This window comes from Parasteatoda tepidariorum, chromosome 11, assembly GCF_982258835.1.
Source record: "Parasteatoda tepidariorum strain Cologne lab strain chromosome 11, Ptep-v5.0, whole genome shotgun sequence".
Taxonomy (NCBI): domain Eukaryota; kingdom Metazoa; phylum Arthropoda; class Arachnida; order Araneae; family Theridiidae; genus Parasteatoda; species Parasteatoda tepidariorum.
The window spans coordinates 6,810,629-6,837,528 of NC_141765.1; the positions used below are offsets into that span (position 1 = coordinate 6,810,629).

Genomic DNA, 26,900 nt, shown 5'->3' on the forward strand with positions numbered 1-26,900 from the left:
TATAAATTCAAACTCATACTTAGACTTTTTTTTATAAATAAATGAATAAATAATATATAGTATTAAATTTACTTATAAAAATAAACCAAATTCTAATAACTAATAGATTTATTACTTTTCTCAAAGGAAAAAAAAAATTAAAATTTAATATACCAACTTAAAACTTTGCTTTCTCATTAACCTTTTCCATTTCTTATTAGAAACGGTATACTCTTTTTCCCGAAGTTTTAAATTAAAAATTTTCAGCATTTTTGCTTTTAAAAACAATTTGTTGTTCTATTGGAAAACGCAGTCACGCCTTTATCTTTAACATAAGAATACGAAAAACATGTTAGTTTACAAAGTTTCTTCACTTTGTTTTGTTATTTTTCATTTGTAAGGAAGTACAAAAGATAATATTTAAACTTGCTTTCCTTTTTTCGATTTTTCATTACAAGTTTAGTGAATATATTTATGAAAAAAAAAACTTGTAACACATCAGTAATTCCACTACAAAAAGTTTTTATTAGTGTTCTTGCAAAACTATCTTGTTCAGATTCTTAAATTTAACGATGGTTTACACGCAAATATTTTGCCCCCAAAAGATACTGTTTTATCACGAAAACTACTTAAGAAATGAGTTAAAGAAAAAGTAATTCAAATGCGAAGAAAGTACTACAGTAGAGGAAAAATGTTTTTTCTTGATAAGAGAGAAGGACTTTCTATAATGATTTATTCTTCATAAACATTAAAATATGCAAAAGTCAATTTTACTAAATCGAATTTCAAGTAATAAAAATAAAAAATAAAATGGAATAGAAACTGTGTTCAGGAAATTGTTTAAAATATCAAGAAGCTTTTTTTTTGTTAAGAGGATATACTAATTAGATAATTAATTTTTATTAACCAAAATATGTTTTTTTTCACGTTAAAAATTTATCTTAAAAATCATGAAAAAAGAAATTATTTACTGCGTGCAGTGCAGACCACATTGACACCATCATGTCGGTCTGTCCCTACTGTGGCCCACCTAATATGGTGCCCCTAAATGAGTGGCTAGCAAAGATGTCTGTATGACGAAAAATCATTCTCCAGGTGAGAATTGGGAAATGCAAAAGACAAAAAAACAACGTTTACGAGTTTATGCGAATACACGTAAAAACAATGCGTAGATAAATTTTTAATTACTATGAAAAACGGAAATTTAATATCTAAAATGTTTAATAATTTTTTTTTCCTCGTTAGACATTCGAGGCAAAATTTATATGTGGCAGTGAACTTTTCAGTTCCCGATTAATGTGACAGGATAATTTAACTTAAGATAAGTAATTAGTTTTTTTCCGTAAAACATAAACAATTAACAACTACGAAATACTGAGAAGATAATATTTTCTTTTGTTACGTAAAAATGTTTTTTTATAAATTATAAATTTTGTTATAACTACCTAAATATTAAAATCCACTATGAAGTATTTTTTTTAGATCAAAGTATAAAATTACTTTTATAAGGTTATTTTATATTTACAAATATATATAAAAAAACGAGAGTCAAGTTTATATCAATTAAGGTTTAAGGTTAAATGAACACAAAAATTTAATAATTTAGAATTAAGAAAAAAATCAGCCCTAAGAACTAAATATGAAGTAAAAAGTACTAGAATTAAAATTTATAAAAAGAGTGCCAACATTTCATTCATAGTTTTTTAGCAAATATTGCATTTAATAAGTTTGAAAATTTGAAAATCAGAAATGAAGTAAAAATATGTACCGTATGCAAAATATTAGGAAGACCACCCTAAATATCTTTTGATTCAATGATTGGATCTTCACGTTCTAGGACTCAATCTGAATTATTCAAGGAGGTGATCTCAAATTTGCAATGCTGACGATATTTTAAGTGAATTAGAGCAGACGGCATTTCAAGTTACGAAATCAGATTGAGTAACGAAATCTGCACTTTTCTAAATAAAAGTAGATTTTTTTTTCGCATTTCATCATATCTTGAGAACAGAGAATTGAAAAGTTTTGTGCACCACCAAAAAATTCGTTTTTCCAATGATAATTCTAGGCAAAATATAACTTTTAATTCATACAAAACAAATGAAATAAAATAAAAATATGACCACCGAAGCCGACGTCTTCAGGGGGTACCGGCCCCGGTAGCCATTAAAAACAAAACCATTTCTATTTGAGGGAGAAGCAAAAGCTTAAAATATCTCCCTCAGTACCCCGATGGTTTTGTATAGAGGTCCAGGAAAAACAAGATACATTCAAAAGAATAAACAAATTACGAAAAGAAAATCAATAAAAATCATCAGAAAATTAAAAACTCACAGTCACAGGTCAAGAATAAACTTCAAAAGCCAGTGGAGGAAAAGAAAACACTAAAAACAACGCCCCCTATAATAATGCGCAGTAGAAGTTTAAAAATGAAATGAAAAAGGTCAGGAGAAGAAGATACGTAGATAAATTAATAGAATGCTTAACTGGGGCTGCTCAGTTAAGACTAGAATTGCGCCCTGTTAAAAGAAAAAATATACAAAAACTTAAAAACCATCAATCATTTATTTTGCGTATATTTGGATTAATATTGATAATGTTTGCACCACAAAGATTTATTTTTAGGAAAAAATAATGACAAATATTCAATAGCATACGAAACGCTTTGTATTAAAGTATATGTATTGTGTTAAAATATTTTTAAGTTTCTTTAACCTGTAATTTAAAAATAAAATATTAATTTGTATAAAATTTTAAATTTAATTTTACAACTTATGAAAATGTTAACGGGGAGATTGTCAATAGGTAAAAATCATTTAAAAGAATAAACATCGAATTGATATTTAATTGAAAAAAGCAAACGATTTTAAATCAAGCATGAACCACTGATACCGCCATTATTTTTTAATCGTCAGGACTTATTTTATTTATTTTGTTTTTCAAGGAGAGGCTGAAATTTAGGAAGTTGATGCTCTGACTTAAAATTGCACCTATAATTGTCCGTAAAAGATATGTTACAAGAGTAAATTTCATTGAGTTGTGTTGAATCCGTTGCAAACGATACTATAGGCTTTTGCTTTGTTCTACTTACATTAAATGTTATTTCTTTGCTGCTGATTTTTGATAAAGTTTAGTTACTTAGTTTGTATTATTTGGTGAAAAAGACGAGCAACTGGTTACTCTCTGCCTGTTCCTTAAAAATTCTTGCCCTTTTTGTCATTGTTTGTTTGAATATATTCTTTGGCGAGTAAATCTTATAATATTTGCAGCAACAATGATGTTACCGCAAATTGAATTTTTCAAAAAAAGTGATCACTTTTGTTGAATGTTATATTTAAACTCGAAGAAGTTTTGATCATTTTAAGGTTTGGTTAATAGTCATTGTATTCCTGTGATTTTAAGAAGTTTTGAGCTTTCGCAGTGGTTATTTCAAGAACAGAAAGGGATTTCTCAAATTCGTAAGTTCCGTTTTGTTCCATGGCGCAACAAATAGGGAAAAATCATACGAATGAGGTTAGTCCCACTTCTTTTGCTCTTTTGCATGTAAGCTCTTATATTAGAGTGTAAATTCAAAATTTGTGATTAGTTTAAGTAGATTAAGTTACTGTTTTAAGATTGTTGATGAAATAAAATTAACATGCTTTGAGTTAACTTTCCATTTTTTTAAGTCCATTTAATTTCTTTGTAAAAAGATTCTTTCATTTTCTTATATGTTTGGGTGTTATGCAAAATCTATGCAAAATCTATCTATGTCAATATTAATTAATTTTGAAAATATTTTCTTAGTTTTCTCTTCATTTTTATAAGGCACACCAATCAACAAACTATTTTATTGTTTTTGTTTTCTAATTCAAATTAATTGATTTTGTAAAGTAATTAATTTTTTCTGCAATTTTTTTTAATATTATAGGCTTCTTTCTTACAAGAAATTTATGAATTTACTAGAAAAAAATACATGAATTTTTGAACATTTAAGAAGTTAAAATATTTTAATTAAAAATCTTGTTTTTTTTTTAATAGCAAATGGATACTGGGGTCTTCCCAAATTATTTTAATTATTCAATTCATAATTTTCATTATGCACGACTAATTATTTAATTATTATAAATAAATAAATTTTGGGATTATTATTACTATTTTTTTTCAAAATGAACTAGGCTCATTAGAATACTTTAACAAATAATTTTTAAATATTATAAACCTATCTATCCTTGTAAACCCAAATAACTGTTTGAAATTTGTATATTTTTACAAACAGTTTTTAGAAAGTTAAATATGGTAGCTTTTTATAAATACTAATGTCTTGTTAAAATTTATTAATATTTTTTATTTCTTATTTTTATTCTGATGCAGCATAGCTACGTAGCTACGTAGCATATTTCAGAAATAAATATGTGTAGTAACACTTAAAATCTAAACTATTCTTAATATACCTTCAAGTTGGAAAGGTTTTGAAATAAAATAAATGCTCAAAACGCATTAAGAAGAAAGTTTAAGTAATATTTATGTAATTAATACTCACTTTTGAATTTCATTCGTCACTATTTGATGTCACCCAGACGTCAACATGCGACCACATTGAGACATCTAGTTGTCGCTGCAACCTCACCATGTGACGAAATTGTGACCGATTCACGCCTCACCATAGCCACGGTGTGTCGAAAATATGACACATTTTAGTCTCAATAGGGTCACCAAGGGACGAAGATGTGACATACTGACGTCTCAGCTGGGTTACCATGTGACAACTGGGTTACCATGCGACAAAGATGTGACTTATTCATGTTTCAACAGAGTCACGATTTGACGAACTTGTGACGTTTACCTCTCAATGTGGTCATCGCGTGACTATGTGAGACGTGAATATGTCATATTCTTGTCACACGATGACACCACTGCGACAATTAAGTGTCTCATTGTGGTCTCATGCTGACGTCTGAATGGCGTCAAAATGTGAATGTCCTCAAAGTTGGGCATAGTGACCTTCAAAATCTCACTCATCAAAGAGGTCAGATGTGACTTCACAAATGAAACGTCATGAGGGTCTCATTTTTGTTTCAATTTGGTCACCGTGCTATCTGAGATGTTTCACTCTTAGTTTCCCGGTACACTGAAAAAGATTGTCAATAATTCGGATATCAATAGGAAGCTATATCAATAATTTGGATATCAAAGTTGTTTGATAATTTTAATTCCTTATTCAGCATTTGTGATTTATTATTTCTTTTCGCTATTTTCCTGTCTTTAGTTTAATAATTTGTGTTCTCTGAAATGAAAATGTTTGACAAGGGTTCTTATAAAATAGATTATGCGCATTGATTATCATAAACCTAATATGATGAACATCATATTATTTAAATTATTATCTTTCTACTTTAGATGACATGATTTCGTAAAGTAGACATCTATTGTCTGAACTGAGAAGCTTATTTCAGAGCGTATTTAAATTATTCCTTCTTAATTCAAATAAGTTGTTCATAGTTGTTAAAAAAATTATAATGTAACTGTAAACTTTTTTGCTTTCGTATTAAATGATACAGCAGTTTAAAAAAGTTTGTACAATGCGTCTGAAGTACTTATAAAGTGACTGTCGCATTAATTAATTTTCACAAAAACGCATACTTACTAATCAATAGTTTATGCTTAAAAAGTAGAATATTTTATTGTACTTTTAAAGTTAAACACCTAATAAAAGCTTTACTGAAATATTTAAAACGGCGTTTTCCTACTCTATAAGGGATAATATGAAAAGTCTAATTAAAAAGTCTGTCTTCTACATGATACATATTTCGTTTAGTACGTAAACAAAAGTAATTAAAATATCCGACTAATTTTGACAACTGGTTTTTAGATATTAATATAAAATTTAAAATAAAAATTAGTTTATTTATTTTATTAAGCGTTAAAACTTATAAAACTAGCAAAAAATTAACATTATTATTTTCTTTTTATAAAGCCATTTTCAAGTAAAAATAAGGCATTTTTTTGCATATACGCTATACACTGTAAAGAAATTTCAATCATCTGAAACAAAATGAAAAAAAATTCCTTTGTGGATTTTATTTCGAAGGCTATCAATTATGTTATGAACTATTGTCTTAAAATCAAGTGCATATACTACTGAGTTAGGGATCAATGTAACTTTTTTAAAATTTCTGCATTTGTCTTAGCGAAAAAACATGCATAAAAATGAAATTCAACTTTTTTCTCTTAGTTTGTAGTTAAGAACATGTGTGCTATAATCATAAAAACTCATGGAAAGTGGTAAATAATTATTTTAAAAAGAACATGATATATCGTATTTAAGATGGCGTAAGATGTGAAAAAAAAATCGCATTTTGAGATAGCAATTTTAATAGCTTAAAATCATTAGTCTATCCACTGTTATCCCCTAGCACAAACACTGCTATAACTTGGAGAACAAACAAAAATAATTAAGCAAAATAAGTAATAAGAAAGTTAAGAGCACAGTAAGTACAAATTTATCATAAACTCAATTTTATAAATTTATAATAAACTCAATTTTATAAATTTATAGTAAACACAATTTTATAAATTTATAATAAACTCAATTTTGTAAAAATATAATAAACTCAATTTCATAAATTTATAATAAACTCAATTTTATAAATTTAAAATAAACTCAATTTTGTAAATTTATAATAAATTTAGAAAAAAACGAAAATTTGTCCCAAATCATGTTCTTGCACTAGTCAGATACCGTAAGACTATTTTAAACCCTATTTGCAAACTTTAGTACTATTTGCTAATGTAAACTCCAAACTATTTTCAATTTAATTTAGTTTGTAAATATTTCGATGAACAGCGAATCCACAACATTAAATTATGGTATTAATTCAAGAAAAATATTTCTATTCTTTTCAAACTCCTTTCTAATTAACCAGTTAACCAATTTTCCCTAAGCTCAATTTGAAAATTTATGTTTTCTGATTCCACAAAATTAACTTAAACGATGCAAGATCTTATAAATAGAAAATTACCATTTATAAACATTACAAACTTATTTTAGAATGAGAAGATTTAAAAGGAAACTCAAAGCAATTTTTTCGGGGGCATGACCACAGTTACATATTTTTTCTCTCAGTGTCCGTTTTTCTTTAATTTTTATTTAATTTAATTTATTTATTTATTTTTGTTTCTTCCAGAAAGCTTAGCAAATTTTAAATTTTTTAAGAGTAATTTAAAATTTATATCCACTGTAGTTTATATATTGTTTTCTTTCATTGAGTAATTCAACTTCAACTTAAAATGCAAATTTCACCTGAAATAACGTAATGATATGTTACAAACTTCATTTTAGTCAGATAAAGAATGCGTATTAATCTAATTCTGATCCTGACCTAAATGGTAAGAAAGAAAGTTTTTGAGTTACGGTTCATTACATGGAAAAGCTTAAAACACTCCTGTTATTTTTACTGTTTCTTATCAATGATGCATTTACAACAAGAAATAAACTTCAAGTCGAAAGCAGTATATAGGCTAGTAGTATAAACAGCAGTCAGAAATAAACTTCATCAAGGTTGGAAATCAATTACTTCAAAAAATATAAATTTTATAAAATGGATTATTTAAGGTAAAATAGGAAGGAAGGAATTTTTTTCACAAAATTATTCCCACAATTAAAGTATTTTATATCCAACAATAGACATTTGAGGAAAAAACTCAAATATTAATTTAAAAATTTGCATTAAATAGCAGAAAAATTAACTATTCATGCTTTGTATTAAAATATATTTTTAAAAGTTGAATTTATTACACAACTTTTCCAAAAAAAGTGTGTGGAAACTAAGATTGTATGCCACTTTTGTTCTGCATTATGACATTTATTTTAATCACTTCATCAAAATAAAATTAACGATGTAACCTTAGATATTCTCTCAATCGCTCTTGCTGAATGACAGATAATTTCTTTTGAATAATTAAAAGCTAATCGGCCTCGTTCTTTTAAGAAACAGTAAATATTGAATTATACGTCTCATTCCTGCTATTACGTATTAATATATGACGGAAATAATTTTTTAAAAAAAGTGTCACTTTTAGGCTAAACCTAATTTTTAGGCAACAAAAGTAATATTATTTTTAAGTAATAATCGTATTTGATTTTTAAAATGTCAAACCAATGAAATAATTATAAATAGGAGCTGAAATGGTTAGAAGCAATGATATAGTAAAAAGCTGAAATAGTTCGAGGAAATGAAATGGTTAGAAGTTAAAATGGTTAAAAGCAATTAAAAATTATCTGGTTAAAAACTTCATTAGCTGCAAAAATATATAAACAGGAAACAACAGTCGACCAGTTTCAGGATTTGCTCGACGTGAATGAGAAACAACGAAAGTGATTTGAAATATATCACAAAAAATTGCTAACGGAAAATAAAAAAATGAAGGTGAGAAACAAAACTAGAAATAAACTCAGTAGCCGGGAGAGAAAAAATAAGAAAGGCAGAACAAGAAAACCCACAGTGACCGAGAGAGGCAAATCAGGGTTAAATGCATTTTCATGCGCTATGGAGAGGTGATGAGGAACTAATGTTGGAGCTTGAAACGTGTTGACTGTTAATATTTATTTATTTTTGAAGTGAATGAAGTTTTTAATCAGGTAATAACTTACCTCTTAATTTTCTAGAGATTATTTATTTAATCAATACAATAGTTAGAAGCTGAACTGGTTTCATGCATCAAAATGGTTAGAAGCCTTGTAAAATTAAGTACTTATTCACTTTCGGTGTTGTTAATATAATTATTTTGAAAAGTCGCTGTAACTGGTAATTCAAATCAGGTAAAATTTGAAGTTTCCTCTCTTAACCTATGCGCCCTTATTTCTGACAAACCATTAATTTCAATACGAAATACCAATCGTAGTCGATAACTCCAAATTGGAACTTAGTAAATCTTTGACATTGCGAACAAATAAAATTTTTCGTATGTTATTGCAATATTTTTCCTTCAATGTATTTAAAATAGTTCTTCAATTAATGAGAATTAAAAGTAGGCAAGGTTTCAAATATTCCCTTTCACCCAATGCTCCAATTTTTTCACAACCTCTGAATTTCAATGTAAAACTAGACGGGATCTTGAACTAAAAATCAAGATGTCCGAAGAAAAATTTTTATAATCTCTGGAATTGTGATTTTTTTTTCGAATTTTATTGCAGTTTTTAAATGTTTTATTAGTTGATTTTCGAAATAATTTTTCAATTTGCTTATAGAAAACTGTAACCTTTGCGAATTAAATATGGTCATAATGGATGAAAATATCTAAATATTTTCTTAAATGGATCCAATGTTAAGAAATGGCGCCTGTCTCGTAATACTAGTTCCATCGAAATAACTTATGTTTACAACTAAAACAAGTGGTAAACCACAGCGTCAGATCCAAATCATCCGGTCTCATTTCCTTCAGGTTTTTTTTTCCATGACAGAAGCATTTTATTTTCTTTCGACGAAGCAAAAAGGTGGGAAATCAGTTGATCCAGCAACGTTGTTGTGAAATGGTGCATAGCAGACTGCATGACAGAAAAAAGTGAGAAGGTAGCTGACAAATGCTAAAATAATAATGAAAATAAATAAATAAATAAAATAGAAAGTGCTCTTTTACCAGGTAGAAAAACATAGCTTCATGCCACGTGACACTACGTCGTAGTGATTGAGTGGAGATAGCAATCGTTTTATCAAATTTAGTCTCATAGCAATGGAAGATGTCATTTTGCTAATGGACGCGGGATTGGTCGACAAAATAATGTGGTCTACGTGACCAGCACGATATGAGGTGATGTGATTTACCCACCCTAGGAAGCTTGATAAGGTTTTATGTACTTAGATCCTGGAAGAAATATATTTTTTTAGAGCTGATCTGTAACTTTTAAACAGAAGTATATTTGCAAAAAATAACTATAAATGTTACATAAACTAATAAGCTGGATTTGCAACAAATAAATAAATATTTTGTAGATATTATAGTTATTATTTAATTTATCAAAGAAAATTATAAAAAATAAAATTAATGAATATCATTTTTATTTCAATTACTACAATAATAATAATAATAATAATAGTAATAATATTTTAACAATAATAATTTTTAATAATAATATTATTTATAATATTTTACTTAATGCTACAAGAGTGTTTACGATGCGTTTATGAAATGGCAATCATACAATGAATTAATCTTTCTGCAAACTAAGATTGATAGTTCAATCACTTTTCCTTTATATTAACTTTTAAACTATTGTACTACATAATTTTAAAACGAAATGAGAAATTAAATAGCAGGTTCGTATCAATGATTTAAAAATAATGTGGCGAACAAAAATCTAATTCTCTCGCTAGCAGTTAAAGTAACAAAAGTTTTAATTGGAAAATAAATGTTAAAGTACATCATAACAGAGTCCTGCATAATACTGTCAATTTAAAAATATTTGCCATGTGTAAAATTTAAGAAAAAAAGAGAAATGCAAAGTTGAAATTCAATATTTGGTTAAATCAGTCTTTGTCAAATCTTATTAAATTTGACGGGTCTCTATTAAATTAATGAATAATGAAATCTGGTAAATATTACCAAAAAAGTAGATTTCAAATTTCAGTCATTGAATTTTGCAATATTATTGTTTCTGCATTTTTTTGAAATTTGCGAATTTTAAGTAAGATTTATGTAAATCATATTATATTATTATACTATCTATTAGTGAATTCTTCCAGATATAGATTAAGGGAAAGTAGATTTAAATGCTTCCATTGAATTACTTCTTTGAAAACTTTTAAAAAATCTCAAGATAAGAAAAATAATAAAAAATATCTTGTTTTTCGTCACCCTCATTTTTATATAAATAAATTATAGAAAATTCAGAGTAGTTTTAAAACTCGAATTATAGTTATCACTAATTCATCACCATTACTAATCTATAGAACCATTAAGAAGAAATAAAATTTAATCAACAGATCAAAAATCTTAACAGGGATTTTTGTTTACTTAACTGGAAAAATATTCAGAACTCCAGCTTTTTAATAGACGTAATTGATATTTCGAAAATAAAAATGCGAATATCTGTAATGCAAATTTTTATACAAACTAACAAAATGTAACTTAATTCTGTTTAAATGAAAGCAAAATTTAAGCAACCTTAAATTATATTTATTTTCGTTTCAGGACTTCCAGTAAACGTAGGAGTAACTATGTATATTCTTAGTATAAGCTCTGTTAATGAAGTACAAATGGTAAGTAAATTGCATTTAAAAGATTATCTTTTTTTGCAAATTTTGCAACTTATTTTGTCACTGAATTTCTAAGCATTTAGCATAAACTGTGTTATAATCTGAAATACATTTTTGCATAGTAAAACTTACTTTACTTACTTTAAAGCTTTAATTTATATTTATCTTCCTTTACTCTCGTTTCGTACGCAGCGATTAAAATCTTACCATCTATCACAAAAGATTAAACTACAATATTGATATTTCTTACTTTAAACAGATTCAAAGGGCTTGAGATCAAAAGTTCGTAGTTTACAGATTTAAAATACAAGCAAAACTATTTTTCTGATTTTGTCTAATCCAGTCAAAATATTGAGATACAAAAAGTTGTTCTGAAGTACTTTAAAATAGATTCTTTAGATTTCCCAATATATTTGCATTGCCTACACAATTTACGTCATTCGATTAAACTTCATTGCCTAAAACTGTCTGTTTCTTTTCATACAACTAAAGTTTTAATATTGCCTTTAAAACTTCGGTTGCATCTTCAGAAATATAAGTTTTAATTATCCAATGTCATTTCTGAAAAGAGACAATTCAAAAAGGATTCTAGTTACGTGACTTTTAAAAGCATGTTAAATAAGATGAATCGATTTCAAGTAAAATTACTATTATTTACAAGTATTACAGTAAAAATCAATTGCATTTTAATGATTTGTTGAAGAGCATAAAAGAGGAGAAATGAAGTTCGGATTTCATCGTATTTTAACAAAACTTTCATTGCTTAATCTTGATTATTAAAATATGAAATCAATAAATGTATGTTATGGAAGAAGATAAATCTAGCTTTACAAATATGTTTAAAAAATTAATATTAAGAAAAACACGAACGATAAAAATAAATACGAATCGCTAATTAGAAATATTTTGAAATATTCACGGTAAGAATTGAATGTACCAGAAAATTTGGTTTTAAAAGTTATAATTCTTCTTATCACACATTTAGTAAGTCATACAAACTGCAGTTTATTTAACCGAATAAATGGTTTTTATGCCATGCTCTGATGTATTACGATAATATTACCAAATTTTATGTAATTTACTAATTTTTTTCATATTATAAAGCGTGATTTTTGGTTAATTTTACCAAAATCATTCCCAAAGCGCTTCGGGAAAAATCACTGAGCTTATTGAAACTCACATATAACCAGAAATACGATAAATTTTACCCAATTCGAGTTTCAACCATTATTCTTTTCATCTGTGTAGGTTTTACTGCATTAGCTCTATTTTCAGTTTAAAATTGAAATTTTGCTATTAATATTTGCGTTCTGACAGCTGTAGAATTCCTACAATTTCAAATCCAACAGATGTGGTAACTAAACATAGTTTATATCACTTTTGAAAAGAAAAATTAAAAAAAATTGTTTACCTAGGAAAAACTAGTAAAACGAAAGGAACAGAAATTACGGAAAATATCTGAGGAGTACAGATTTTTTAAAGAAAAAATAGCTAGCACGAAGGCAAAAATAGTGTTTACAAATCATAGAAAATCAGTTGACTGTTCAAAGCTCTTAAAACATGAAATGAGATATTTAAGAAATGTAGTCAAATTACACAGCCAATTTTCTAATTCATGCAATTATAAAAGTTTAATTGTTTTATATTTAAAAAATACAACGTGAGAAAACGAGATTATTAAAAAGAAACGATTGTATATATATCTTCTTATCTATCATTATTATATCTCCGATATTTTATTTTTTTAACAGCGAAAAAAAGGGTATCTTATGATAGCTATATTTTATTTTCCTTTTAAAAAACTGTTTTGTGACGTCACAGTGGAAGAAATCATGAATAAGCAAACACTTGTTCTTTAGGGTTATGTTCTAAGCATTAATATTTACTAGACGTATTTTAGACTAAATTGTTGATGCTCGATAACTTCGTATTTTAGTTTTTTCTCCTATCTCGTACCATTTTTGAGATAGGAACTCTTACTCTGAAGTTTTTCCCAAGGAGGCTCTGAAAATGATACCTTGTATCAAAAAACCTAGGCACTATGCACCTAAATATGTAACAATGCGCTGCGCCCTGTGTATTTGTAACAATGTAACGTGGAGGAGAGTGATGACGAAATAGAAAAAAAAAACTGTTTCATGGAAACTGTATTTAATTTTTCTGCAGAGTATGCATAAAAGTTGAAGAAATTGCTAACACAGTTTGAATTATTTTGATCCAAATTGTTAGATAAAGTAATATTTTTTAACCGCTTAAATTCCAAACTAAAAAAAGTAGACGAAATAACTTGAAATTTGATAAATTCACTACGAAACAGCATCTAAATACAATAAAAACGAAGAGGGTTTTTTAACGATGTTTCAATTTTAGAACATAGGCGTTTTTTACTAACTGAGATCGTTTCAATTGTGTTCTTATCTTCGGTTGGTGCAAAATGACATCCACTTAGAAGTCCATGAAAATGTAATATATAATTTTGGGAAATCTGTTAATAGTTTAAACTTTCCTTCATAGATAAATGATTATGTGCTGACGAGAAATTTTATATATTCTTCATGAAAAGTTTGTAAAATACGTCAAGAGATGTAAGATTCATACTCTTATTATATTTTTATGATATTAAAATTGCTTCTGGCTGTTTCAAATCTGCTGACTCATGAAATTGTACTTTCTTTTTAGGTTTTATAATTGGGTTTTCCCTTTTCTGCTTTTCATTTGTACTTGACTTTATGATCTTATTTTCCATTTCATCTTCTTTATTTAGCATCTTATTATTACCATTTTTTGATTTTTCATGTCATCTTGCTTTTAAAAAAATATAATCTACGGACAAAAAGTGGAATAATAAGCTCTATGTTACTTTAACCTGTGTTTTCAGTTTCCATTAAAAATCATGGAACATCTATCTTTAGCTGAAATATATCTTGTTCTTCCAAATCTGAATCAAAAAACGTTTCTATGAAGGCCATTGTTTGTTGTATTGTTATGTATCTCTTTGCCATGGTGTTTAAAGCTAGATGCTTAAAGCTATTTGTAAATAAGACACATAAAAAATTATATACTTTTCTTTAGCTCACTGGGTAACAACAAATTTATCACGGAATGTAAAATAAATCACACGAATCAAAAAAGAGACACTATCAATAGCAATAATCTATTCAGTACCATTGTTGAAAATACATTGAAAAACACCTTTGATATAAAATTTAGTTCTATCATTGTCAAATAATAACAAAAAGTATAACAACCCTCTCGAATCTATCATCTTAAAAAAAGAATTCTTTTCAATGGTTATATCTTCAACAAAGTATAAAAACACTGAGCATCAAAGATGGCGTATCTTTCCTTACTTTCGAAGTATTCTGTCACTACAAATTCATTCATTTGCAGTCACCTGCAAATTCATTTCAAAAGAAGTTGAACCTTAAGCACATTCAACCTGTTTTTCATCATTATTTACTATTCATAAGTGTTTTGATATCAATTCAATTGAAACGCACCAATCGTAACTCATTAACCACTTGAAATCTAATAATATAACCATTGAAACGTTGAAAAGAAGGTAAATAAATGTAGTAATATAAAACCAATATGAAGCACCTCGAAGTATGGAATTGCTTTTGAATGTCATTTGTTTTCAGAACATCAATGCGTCGAAAATGAATTATGTCCACTGTATTTGCTTTTTAAAAATTGCAGACCTTTCTGCGCTGCAAAAGATATGAAGCATCTGTTAAGCGGGAGCTTCAAATTGAAAGGCATAAGAGTTTGATAATCTTCAAGGCATGTCGGAAAGTACGTAACGTTTTATTGTGCAGTTACTGCAGAAGTAGTGTTGCAGCTCCGCGCTCACATGTCTGCGGTTGATTGCTTGTCCACTAACACCATTACAGCAGGATTACGTTGCCTTTACATGTGTCATGCGATTCAAAATCTTTAAGACGGTTGTCAATATCACCAACTGAGAAGTGCGTTCTGTACTACGGTTTTTGAAAGCAATGTGTTAAGCCTGTTGAAATTAAAAGTTAACTTCTAGAGACTATGAGTAAAATTTAATGACAGATGGAATGATGAGAAAGTGGGCTGGAGAATGTAGGATAATTAAGTGATGGTCACACCAATGTTAATGACGAATCACTGAGTGGGCAGTTTTCTATTGTCAATAATGTCGTGGCTGAAAAACTGAATTTAGAATAAGAATATTTTGTGATAAGTTACCGCCAATTTTAACAACTGTTTTGTATGAGATGATCACAAATCAACAATAAAGGGATAAACGGTGTTCAACAGTGGCTGTCATAAATGGTGACATCTTTCCTTGAAAAATGTCACAATGTTTCCATGTCAATTTTTTGCACTGACAAATATCTGAAAAACTTTGTCACTTTGTTCAAAAATAGTTACCAAAATACTCTTTCGTGTGAAAATAAATTTTGTTTTGAAAATGTATTTTTTATGCTTGTTTTTACAAAACGGTTCTTACTTTCCGGGCACGTTTCGTATCCAAAAAATTCGTTGTGCTTATAAGCTCTGATTCAATTATAAAGAAGTTTAAATAAAAATAAAAAAAATTTAAATAAAATTTAACACTAAATCCTCTTAAAAGTTTTATTCGTCTTTTAATTTTTTTAATTCTGTACCTTTTATTCAAAATGGTCACCTCTAGACTACACATAAGCTTTAAGTATTGTGGACAAATCGTCAGTTGAGACACGCACTACTTACATGGGAATTTCCATTGTTGTTTTTCTTACAAAATGTTCCAGGCTTTTAAAATTGGAATGCCGTTTTTGGTAGATCTTCAGTTCCGATACTAACCACAATTTATAGTCGGATGGATCTTAAGCCGTACTTCTAGAATGCCAATGTTTGTTTTCAATAGAGTCCCTCTCAACTACAGTAAGGCAGTCTTTGTCTATGGTGCAGAAGGTGGTTGTGTGTCGAAATGTTTAAGAGTCTTAAAAATCTCCAAAGACCTTTTCCTTTTTTGGTGCAGCGAAATAACAGCTGCATGATTCTGTTCAACTTTCATTCTACTGCTTTAATGCTCTGACTGGCTTAGAACGAAATATGTGAAAGAATTTAATGTTTTTAGAAAGGTTGTCAACTATACTGGTTAAATTTGAAATTATCTGTTGCGCGTTCAAATTTTTGTTTCAGAACTTATGGCACGACTGGAGAAATAGGGTTCAGTATAAAAGATAGTCAGTACAGAGTATGGTTTAAAACAATGTTTAAGAGTCGTCTTTTTACAAGTGAGAGTATTTAAATAAATAAAATTAATAAATTATTAATTTAATAAATAAATTAATTAAATAGATTAAATAAGTTTTTCATTCAAAATCATTTCAAGATTTTGTTTTTAAGATTAATTGATGTATTTCAAGTTTTTGAATATAGTACAATTTTTCATTTCTCATAAAAATAAAATTTTAATCAACCTAAATTCTTTATAACAAAATATACTAAATCTAATAAGCATCTCTTACTTATTTAATTGTCTCAATAGCATTAATTCTTTTGCTACCATTGCTTTAACTATACATTTTTGCTTTAATTGAGGTGCTTAAAAATTTAAATTGACTCATGTTTCTTTTTAAAAAACAATTTTTCTAACAAATTCTCACTTATCAGTAAAATTAAGACGATATTTAAAATGAAATAAATATTTACTATTCAATAAAAAATTGTTTCGCAATATAATATTAACGAATCATTTAACATTAATTTTCATATTTATGAAAATGTTTTGAAATTGCTTAGTTACACCTGGAAATTTTTTATATGTTTATGAATCGCAATTGTAATTAATTATATTTAGCATGAATTCAGGCATATTAATTTTTTTATTTAATCACAGTCACAGGTTTTAAGCTAAAATAAGTATCTTCAAAAAACAATATATAATTAAAAAAAAAGTCTTTCATTAAAAAATGAATTTAAATTTAAAGTAAAAAAAAAATATTCTGAAGTTTTGAGAAAGATTTTTCTTGTTTTCAAATTGCCTAAATATGATACCGAAATTTGAAATTAGAAAATAACAATAAAAGGAATGGCTTGTCTTTTAACTGCCGTTTTTAATACTCCATTGAATGTTTGAATCAGAATAAGTATATTGTTTATGTACAGTAAGTAAATTGAAAAAATTTATTACGTAAAAAAAAAAAATTCAAACAATTGAACGAATTAAGTTTTAAGATTTTCACTGCAAATAAGCTGATTAATTAGTGCAAATGATGTTTTAAATTGCAAAATCAGGTACATAGAAGTACTTTCTATGAATAAAGAGGCCTTTTTCTTTTTTGACGGGATTTGGATTCTTGACGCACAAAATATAGTTCTCACTTTAGGAAATGTGACTCCAATAGCATGAAGCAGGACTTGCCTAGTAAGGTTAAGTTCACTTTTTACGTACTTCGCCATTTTTGGAAGTCGTATATTTAAATATCTGTATTCTCAAGAACTATTAATTATTTCTTTCAAATTTTGAATTTTTTTTTATCTTACAATGCTTCTCACAATTCAAAACTTTTTTGCCTTTTATTAAACTAATAATAAATATAATAAATGAATATAATGATACATAAAATTATATTTCGATAAACAAGTCTAATAATTGTATGTAAAATGTTGGTGATTCGCTTTGTCAGTTCTGGAGATATGGTAAAATAGGCAATAAGTAAAATTAACATTAAGGGGCACACACTTTCCTAAAAAGTGATTTAAGTCTTCGCCTAAAAATTTTACTATACATTTGTCTCAGGGATATTACAGTATCTATTTTCTTTTGACGTAAATAATAATAAACGCTTTTCACTGACAGAATGAATTGTTGGTGAACATGCTTTTAAAGCAAATGTTTTGTTAAACAGTAACATATTAGATGTGTGTGCAAACTCTTATTTTTCATAGTTTGAAACCATTTTTCTTTAAAAAAAATTTTGTTAAAAAATCATTTTGCTCTTCTAAAAAGAATAAGTAAGCAACATATTTTTCATGACTTTTTAAAACTCGTTTTTAAAAATTCTCGAGAAATTTTCAAAGCAAAAAAAAAATTATTTTTCCAATTTTTTTGGGAATGGAAACCCCTATTAAAAAGTTTACATTCGTAATTAAACGCTTCAAATTTTAACTCAGAAGTACATTCGTAGCAGCACAAATTAACAAAATTACACAATTTAAACAAAATTTATTTATTAAACTAATTAGAATATGAAAATTTCTGAAATATACGCTATAAATGGTTTTTTTTTATCTCTATCAAAATAAAACTCTTCTCCAGATTCCTTATAAAGAACCATGATATTAAAAACTAAATCGAAATGAAAGTTTTAAAATTTTGCTCTAAAATTAGAAAGAATGAAAGTTTTAAAGTACAAAGTTTACATTTGTAACTAAACGTTTCCAATCTTAACTCTGGTGCAAATTTGGTAATTTAAACAAAAGTTGGTAATTAAAGTGTTTAGAATACATATAGTTTTAAAAAACACGCAAAAAAATATATTTTTTTTTATCTCTCTAAAAGTAAAACTCTTCTCTAGATTCCTAATAAATTTGGTATTAACCCATTAACGCCCAAATTATTTCTACTTAATATATTTCTATGAATCTTTCAAATCGTATTTATTATATCCTAATAAGAGTTTAAAACTTAAAATTTAAGCATATCTTGTATTAATTTTAAAATTACAGCCGGTCCTCATTTGAGGACACTGGGCATTCCAGTGAAGAAATTATCTCTTTTGGATTAACAGGCGAATAATGTGGTTAGTTCTAATATTAAATGTCTATTTAATTTTTTGGTATAGAATGGATATAAATTGTATCATTCCTTAAAAATAAATATAATTTAAGACTTCTGATAATGTTTGTGAACATTATTATTAGTATAATTGTTTTAAATTTTTGAATTACAAAAAAGGATCAATATGAAAATAACCAATGCAAGTAAATGAATTATGCCATGTAATTTCATTTTATGTATATATATTTAGTATATTTAGTAAAGCATATTTAAAATACCTCAGTACATAAAATAAATAAAAATATACAAAATATTCTATACATGAAAGCATTTAAAATATACACTGAATTATATACTAAATAGTTGCTCAATTTACTATGAAACTTTGGAAAACTAAGTATGCTTAAAGTTACGTGGCATTTCTTATTCGTGGTTTTGATTTTCAATTTTCTCGCTGACAACGTCTTTGCTTCTCCCTTTTTGCTTTTGTATGTTCAATAGGATCGTACTTCACTGCAGCAGTAGAAGCTGATTTTGTCATTTGCTGTCTACTCGATCTACCTGGCTTTTTTTCAAATATGCTTCGGCAATATCACGTCGTAAATACTTTATTGAAATTTGCTTCTTACTATCTTTTTCATGAAGAGTTTTATACAAAAGGAAGCATTCATTTCTGACATGTCTATCATTCTTGTAAATAAACACCAATACCCTTTTTGCCCCTTATTGTTATAGTGTGCTTTTCTAAGAATCAGCCATGTTTGATTGAAGCACATGTACTCTTTCCTTTTGTACTTTGCACCACCTCATTCTTTGCCCCCACAGGATTTATTTGTTTGAAATTCGTTGCAATTGTAACTGATTTATGGTCATTCCACCCGAATTCTGTTCATCAACCTCAGGAGGAATTGAAATGATATCTGCCTCAATTTTTTCTAAGAACAAATATTCCTGAGCTTCCTCTATTGTAAGAAATTTACGGGGTATAGAATTGCATTGAATTTTTGAAGAAAATTACGAAAATTTGAAAAATACCTAAAATGGGAAATAATTTCCTAAAATAGAGGAATTATTAATTAAAAAATATCTGCTATTTTATAATTCACTTACTATATAAAAATACATGCATAATTAAGTGAATAAAAACAAATCCTGAAAAATTCTTTAAAATTTGCTTGAAACACTCAGTGTCCTTAATTGAGGACAGTGAAATATAATGTTATATAAAAATAAAAGCAACTGTAGGACAATTTTATTTAGCATTATATGTTGAACTATACTCTTAAGAGTAAAACTGTAATAAATAAAATAATTTGCCTTAATTTTATTTGATATGACTGTATAAAAAAGAAGAGGCTTGTGTGAGGCTAGAAAAATCACAAAATGGCGATCTTAATAACAAACCAAATATAGCAGCAAATTTATTAAAAAATATGCAGATATGTTGTTAGTGCTGCCAACTATCTTTCCAGAGAAGAAAAAACATTTTTAAGATAAAAATAACAATTTTACATAATGTTTTATTGACTGTCCTCAATTAAGGACAGTAGGCGTTAACGGATTAAAAACAAAAAAGAAATGAAAGTTTTTAAATTAGAAAGTTTTTAAAATAACTTTAAAGTTCAAAGAAATCCCCTGCTTTACGTCTGTTGAAATTAGTTACTCCTACTTTTTAATTTAAAAAAAAAATTGCTCTTCATTATTTTTATTGTAGCGTTTCATTTCACAAGTTCAATAAAATGTTTCTTCATAAAGTAATGAAATTATGCATGCTATTTAATGAAATGCTATAAGCAAATGCGTAAGAGTTATATATAATAATACAAAACTTAAGTTAATGCTGTATGACAAGCATGAAGTCTGGGAAAAGCCGTAAATACCAACTGAAACTGACTTAGACAACCAAGTAGTGGTCAAAGTAACTTTCATTTTGATATCTATTATTTGCACTTTCTAGCGACTCTCTTTACCAAAAGTACTAAATACACTGGATAAAAGAAAATGCGGCCTTAAATGTAGGTGTAACGGATAGTTAATTCGTAGCACCAGATGGCGCTACCCCTCTATCCGCAAAAACAATAACAATAATCTTATTCTGACTTTATTGGAGATGACGCAAGATGAGCTCTGCGAACCATCCTGGTTCCCCTTTTCCCACTCATTTGAGTAAAACTTTAAAGTCCTTTTTATGTTAGTTAATGCTAAGTTATTACCCTTTATTGTTTAATGTGAATGTATAATTAAAATACTGAGCTCTTTATGATGGTGTGTTTCTTCCATCGTCTTGCGTCCTTACAATTGGCGCTCAACTCGTGGCCTGGTCCACTCCTAATTAATCTTTTGTTTTAAGATTTTTCAGTTAGATGTCCCCCCCCCCGGAATCAACTGAAAAAACCCCTGGGCAAAGTTCCTTGTCGAATTCCCATTTGATCACGAATGTTCGTTTGTATTGTTCTTACCCTAAGAACTGCTGGTAATTTTTTTTGAAAAAAAAAATTTGTAACAAAAGTTAACAAATTTAAGTCTACAACCTGATAATTTTCAATGTTTCAATCATGCAACGCATATACCTACTTTTGGTTTGATTAAAGTGATAACATTTACTTTTGTTTTCCATTCACTTACACTTTTCATGTTGCTAATTGTGAATTTGCATGAATAAATAAAGATTCTATTATACTGTGCAAATTATTAGCCTTGATTAGTTTTGGAACTGTGAATAATTGATATTGTATGGAAATAATTAGTTACAGTTTAACTTATTGGTTAGATTCATCAGAATCGCATAGTTTTGATTCATCAGAATCGTATTAAATATTTGTTGTAGAAGGAATATTTTTGGTTTTCTGCCATAGAAAACGTATTTAAATTTTGGTTCTCTTCCATAGAAAACATATTTCGTTGTGGGTTTTCTGCCATAGAAAACGCACTATCGTTTTGGTTTGAAAAAAGAACGTTTTGTTCTAAATATATCATCATTTCCAAAAGTTTTCAAAGGAGTGTTTCATCGGAAATATAAGGAATTAAATATTTAGAGTATAGTTTCATTTTGACATGAGTTCAATTAGTTACTGTTTCAATATATGTGATGTGAATTTATAAATATCGCTTAAAATAATATTATTTGTTAAATGGAATTTAAGTGAGAATATTTAAATGTTTTGAGTGAAAATACAATTTTATTCATTGAAATTTTGTTTAATCTTTTATAATAAGAGCACGCAGCTCTGTTAAATATTAAGTTGAAGGTCACTCATTTAATATTCGCATTTCTGTTTTGAGAATATATGTCGCTCTTCCGTTTGGCGACGTTGCAAATTATTGAAACTAATAATGAGTGTCTCATGTTACACTTTTATTTTATTTTTAGAATGGTGATCTTTCCCGTTAGATTTATTTATTTTTTTTTTTTTGATTAATGCATCTCCTGCTTCATATTATATCATAAAAGAATTTTTTTTTCTTTCGCATTAAAGAATATTTTCTCTTGTTTATAGTTTTGAAAGAATAAATTTATTTGAATTGAATATGTAATATGCTATCAAATAGGTTTTGTAATTTAAAAGTATTACTTCTGTTTTGATTTCGAAACTTGAATATTGTTTTATCATAAAACAAGATACATTTATACAAAGCATTAAAAATTATGTTTTATTCTATATTCTGATTATTATGTTCTCAACAGTGATTTTGTTTTGATTTCACGAAGTACTTTGGTATTGTTATTAACTTAAGAAGGTTGCGTTTTAATAAAATTTTGAGTTTTGAGAATTTCGTAGTTCTGTTTTAGGATTGCATTTTTAGAAGTTGTTTATTTTAAGTAGAATTGCATTTTAAAAAGAATTTTTTTTGCATTTTAAGAATTTTGTGGTATTACGTGAATACATCACAATAGGATGTTGCTATTTTTTTCTTTTGTGATAATAGCGTTTAGTTGGATTTAAATTTGATTTGTTATATGTGAATTGAATTTAAAACATATATTTCTGATACACTTTCAGGATATTTTCTCTGCTGTATTTAATTTTTTTTAATGTATCAGCATAGCAAAGTTTATCTATATAAAACTTAATATTTAATTTCTATATGTGATTACTGAAGTTGATTTTGAAAATTAATCAAATTTACCAGTTTTCCTTTCTTTTTTTTAAAAATTGGTTTGTTTTATTATGTGTCTGTTTCACACGTGTATTTCAAAGGTAGTTGTGATTTCATTGCTACTATTGTAGGGGTTATTATCTTATTGTTTTTTAAAAGTACTTTGTTATTTGATTCGGTGAATTTACAAAACAGAATAATAATTTTGTAAAAGAATCTGAATGATAGAAAGACAATATCTGAACAATTAAAAAAAAATAAATAATTTATTGCATCATTTTCCCCTCCCCCCTGACTCCACAAGTAGCCATGACTTACTTAGCCAAGGCCCGTAAAGAGGATTTGAAAACGTTATCCATAGAATTGGGTCTGGAGGTAAATGATAGCATGCGCATTATTGATTTAAAGGAACTGATCGTAAAATCTGACTCCTATGATGAAGAATTCACTAAAACACTTCTTGATACTATAATAGACACTAGGCATCAAACAGAAAGTGTTAACAAAGAACTAGAGGAGCGTGAAAGACAAGAAAGTCACCAGTTGTTGGAGATCGAACGTTTAAAGTTAAACTTGGCAGCTGCTGGCTCAAATCCTACTTTTCTCACATTTGCTTCAAACGCAACTGCTGAAATAATTTTGCAACATCTAATTCCCAAAATAAACCCTAAAACAGAAGAATTAGGGAATTTTTTTAATATTTTTGAGAGACAGGCAAAATTCATGAAGCTACCCGAGTCCTCATGGATACCTTACTTGATTGGGACCCTTCCATCAGATATTGCTTCTCTCATTGTCCGAGAACCTGAAGAAACCCAAGAGTATAAGAAAATTAAGGAAATGCTTTTACGAAGATTCAAATTTACTGGTGACAAATTTCGTCAACTCTTCGTTCAACATAAGAAGGATCCAGATAAAACATGGAGAGACTTCTTCTTTGAAATTTCTGGCTTCTTCGAAGGTTGGCTTAGCGAACTTAACATCAATGATTTTGAAAAACTAAAACAACTGATTATTGCAGATCAGATTAAAAAGAAAGTACCGCCCGAAGTCAAGGAACACTTCCTTGACATTTGGTCAGAATGGATCACTCCAGTTGATCTAGTCGAAAAGCTGGATAGTTAGGAAAACGTCCGTCCTGGTATGAAGAAATCACTACCATCTTTCCATTAAACAACCAAGTCAAGAGAGAAAACCCCATTTCCAAAGAAATGATAAGGTGAGAAAGGAAGATCCTCCTGAAGTTGTATGCTACGGGTGTGGCACGCCAGGTGTCATTAAACCTAAATGTAAAACTTGTAAAGGAAGTGACAAGAAAAATCATGGAACCCTCAGCAGTGCTATTTTTCAATCGGTATCTAGTCCATCAAGACAGTTGGCAACCCTCCAAGTGACTATTAATGGATTCATGGGTACTGCTTGCGCAGACACTGCCGCAACCCATTCAATTGCTGGTGAAACCCTTTACAATTTATTGAAAAATCAAGGAGCAACCTTCGCAACTAGTTCACTTGTGATGTTTTTAGCAGATGGTAGCAAGATCGAGAAAGAAGTCCATACCACCTGTGTGAAGATTCGTCTCGGAGGTCATACTTTGCCTCTAAACCTTATTGCCATACCTGGAACCAAGAAGAGCAACACTCTTTTGGGTGTTGACTTTCCAGAATCATCCGGAATTGTTCTCAACCTCAAAAGGAAAACCTGGTTTTTTAATGATCAGCCTAAACGTCAATTTCATTTTGTAGAACAGATTCAACAGTCCTGTCATGCTAAAGATTCGAATGTTTCCCGAACGGCTGCACCGTTAACCGTAAAAGAAACTAATCACCCTGATCACTTGCATGAAGATGAAGATACACATCTGACTTCCATTCAGCAGTTTGAACTGAAAGAGCATCCTGAACAATTACGTGGAGATGAAGGTACCCACCTAACTGCTATACAGAAGAAGAAATTGAACGAAATTTTATTTAAATATAAAAGTAGTTTCCGACTAGGGGGAGAGGCAACTCCTTTTATTGAACATCACATTGATACACAGAACCATCCACCTGTCTCTGTACCCCCTTTATCGAGTGTCCCCAGCGAGAAAAGAAATCATGAAGCATGAAATTGATAGACTCTTAAATGAAAATATTTTAGAACCATGTGAATCACCATGCGCAGCACCTGCTGTGCTCATAACTAAATCGAATGGTAGTGTTAGGTTTTGCGTGGATTATAGAAAACTGAATGCCATCTCCAAAACAGATTCCTATCCCCTCCCACGCATTGACGACCTACTTCATGATGCCAAACACACTCGTTATATGTCCACAATCGACTTGAAAGCTGGCTATCATCAGGTGAATGTAGCTGCTGTGGACCGAGACAAGATAGCTTTTACTTGTCCGTTCGGAACTTACCGCTTCGTAAGAATGCCTTTTGGATTAAAGAACGCACCAGCAACTTTCCAAAGACTCATCGACAATTTACGAATTGGTCTGAAAAATATCTTCATATTATCGTACCTTGATGATATAATCGTTCGATCATCGAATCGTCGATTAGAAAATTTGGAAGAAGTTTTTCAAAGACTTTCCTTATTCAAATTAGTCGCTTACCGAGAAAAATGCAACTTCGCATGCTCAAAGGTCAAATATCTGGGACATTTTATTACCCCAGAAGGTCTCCAAGCTGACCTAGATAAAACAGCCGCTATTCAGAACATACCTGAACCCAGGACTGTAAAGCAAGTGCAGTCCTTTCTGCAGACATGCTCCTGGTACAGAAGATTTGTCCCGAACTTTTCTGAAGTGGCGCGACCTCTCAGTAACCTCACCAAAAAGTCCTCCTCTTTGTGCTGGACAGAAAAAGAACAAACTTCTTTCAACACTTTAAAGACTTTGCTGACTTCACCGCCTGTTTTGAAGCAGTGCGACCCCAACAAACCTTATGTTATACGTACTGATGCGAGTGCATACGCTCTTGGTGCAGTCCTCCTTCAAGGAAAGACCAATGAGGATCAACATCCCGTTGAGTATGCAAGCCGACTTTTAACTAGCGCTGAACGCAATTATTCAACGACTGACCTCGAAGCTCTTGCCGTTGTCTGGGCTCTAGGAAAATTCAGATGCTACATTGAGGGACAAGAAGTTACCGTTGCTACAGATCATCAAGCTTTAAAATGGCTTATGTCTCTAAAGTCCCCTTCAGGACGACTTGCTCGTTGGGCTTTGCTACTTCAAGAGTTTAATCTCCAGATTGAGTATGTCCCCGGCAAATGCAATGTAGTTGCTGACATGCTCTCTCGTCATGTTTGTCCCCATCAAGACAGCTTGTGTGAGATATGTGTTGTGACTGTTAGCCAACCTACCGTTGTTACTATAGACTTTCTCACTAGAAGTCCTAAGGAAATCAGAGAAAGCCAACTGCAAGATGAAAATTTAAAGAAAATAATTGATAGTCTTGAAGTAGTCAACCTGACTGAAGAATACAGAAATTGGATTGAAAGAGGTTTTTTAATGAATCAAGGTATCCTCTACAGATATGCTACCGATTCCGAATCTGATGAAGCACAACTAGTCATTCCAGAACACGAAAGAAAGCAGATACTCAAACTCCACCACGATGCTCCCACCGCAGGTCATTACGGTGCGGAAGGAACTTATGACAGAATTTCAAAAAGGTACTACTGGGCAGGCATGAGGAAGTGCATAACTAAATATGTGGGAGATTGTATTGAATGCATGAGATACAAGCCCTCTAACCAGAAACCTTCTGGTCTTCTCCAAACTCCAGTTCCGTCACAAAGGTTTGAAACATTGTCAATAGATCTATTCGGTCCTCTTCCTGAAAACCATGGA

At 29.1% G+C, this 26,900-nt stretch overlaps 1 protein-coding gene across 1 annotated transcript in view; it reads left to right on the forward strand.

Annotated features, from left to right (window-relative positions):
* Positions 1-26,900, forward strand: part of LOC107450611 (gamma-aminobutyric acid receptor subunit beta) — a 410,218-nt gene that overhangs the window by 79,573 nt on the left and 303,745 nt on the right. Inside the window, exon 3 of the mRNA XM_071187317.2 lies at positions 11,149-11,216. Coding sequence (XP_071043418.2) covers positions 11,149-11,216 — 68 coding nt within the window. The remainder of the gene's footprint in view (positions 1-11,148; positions 11,217-26,900) is intronic.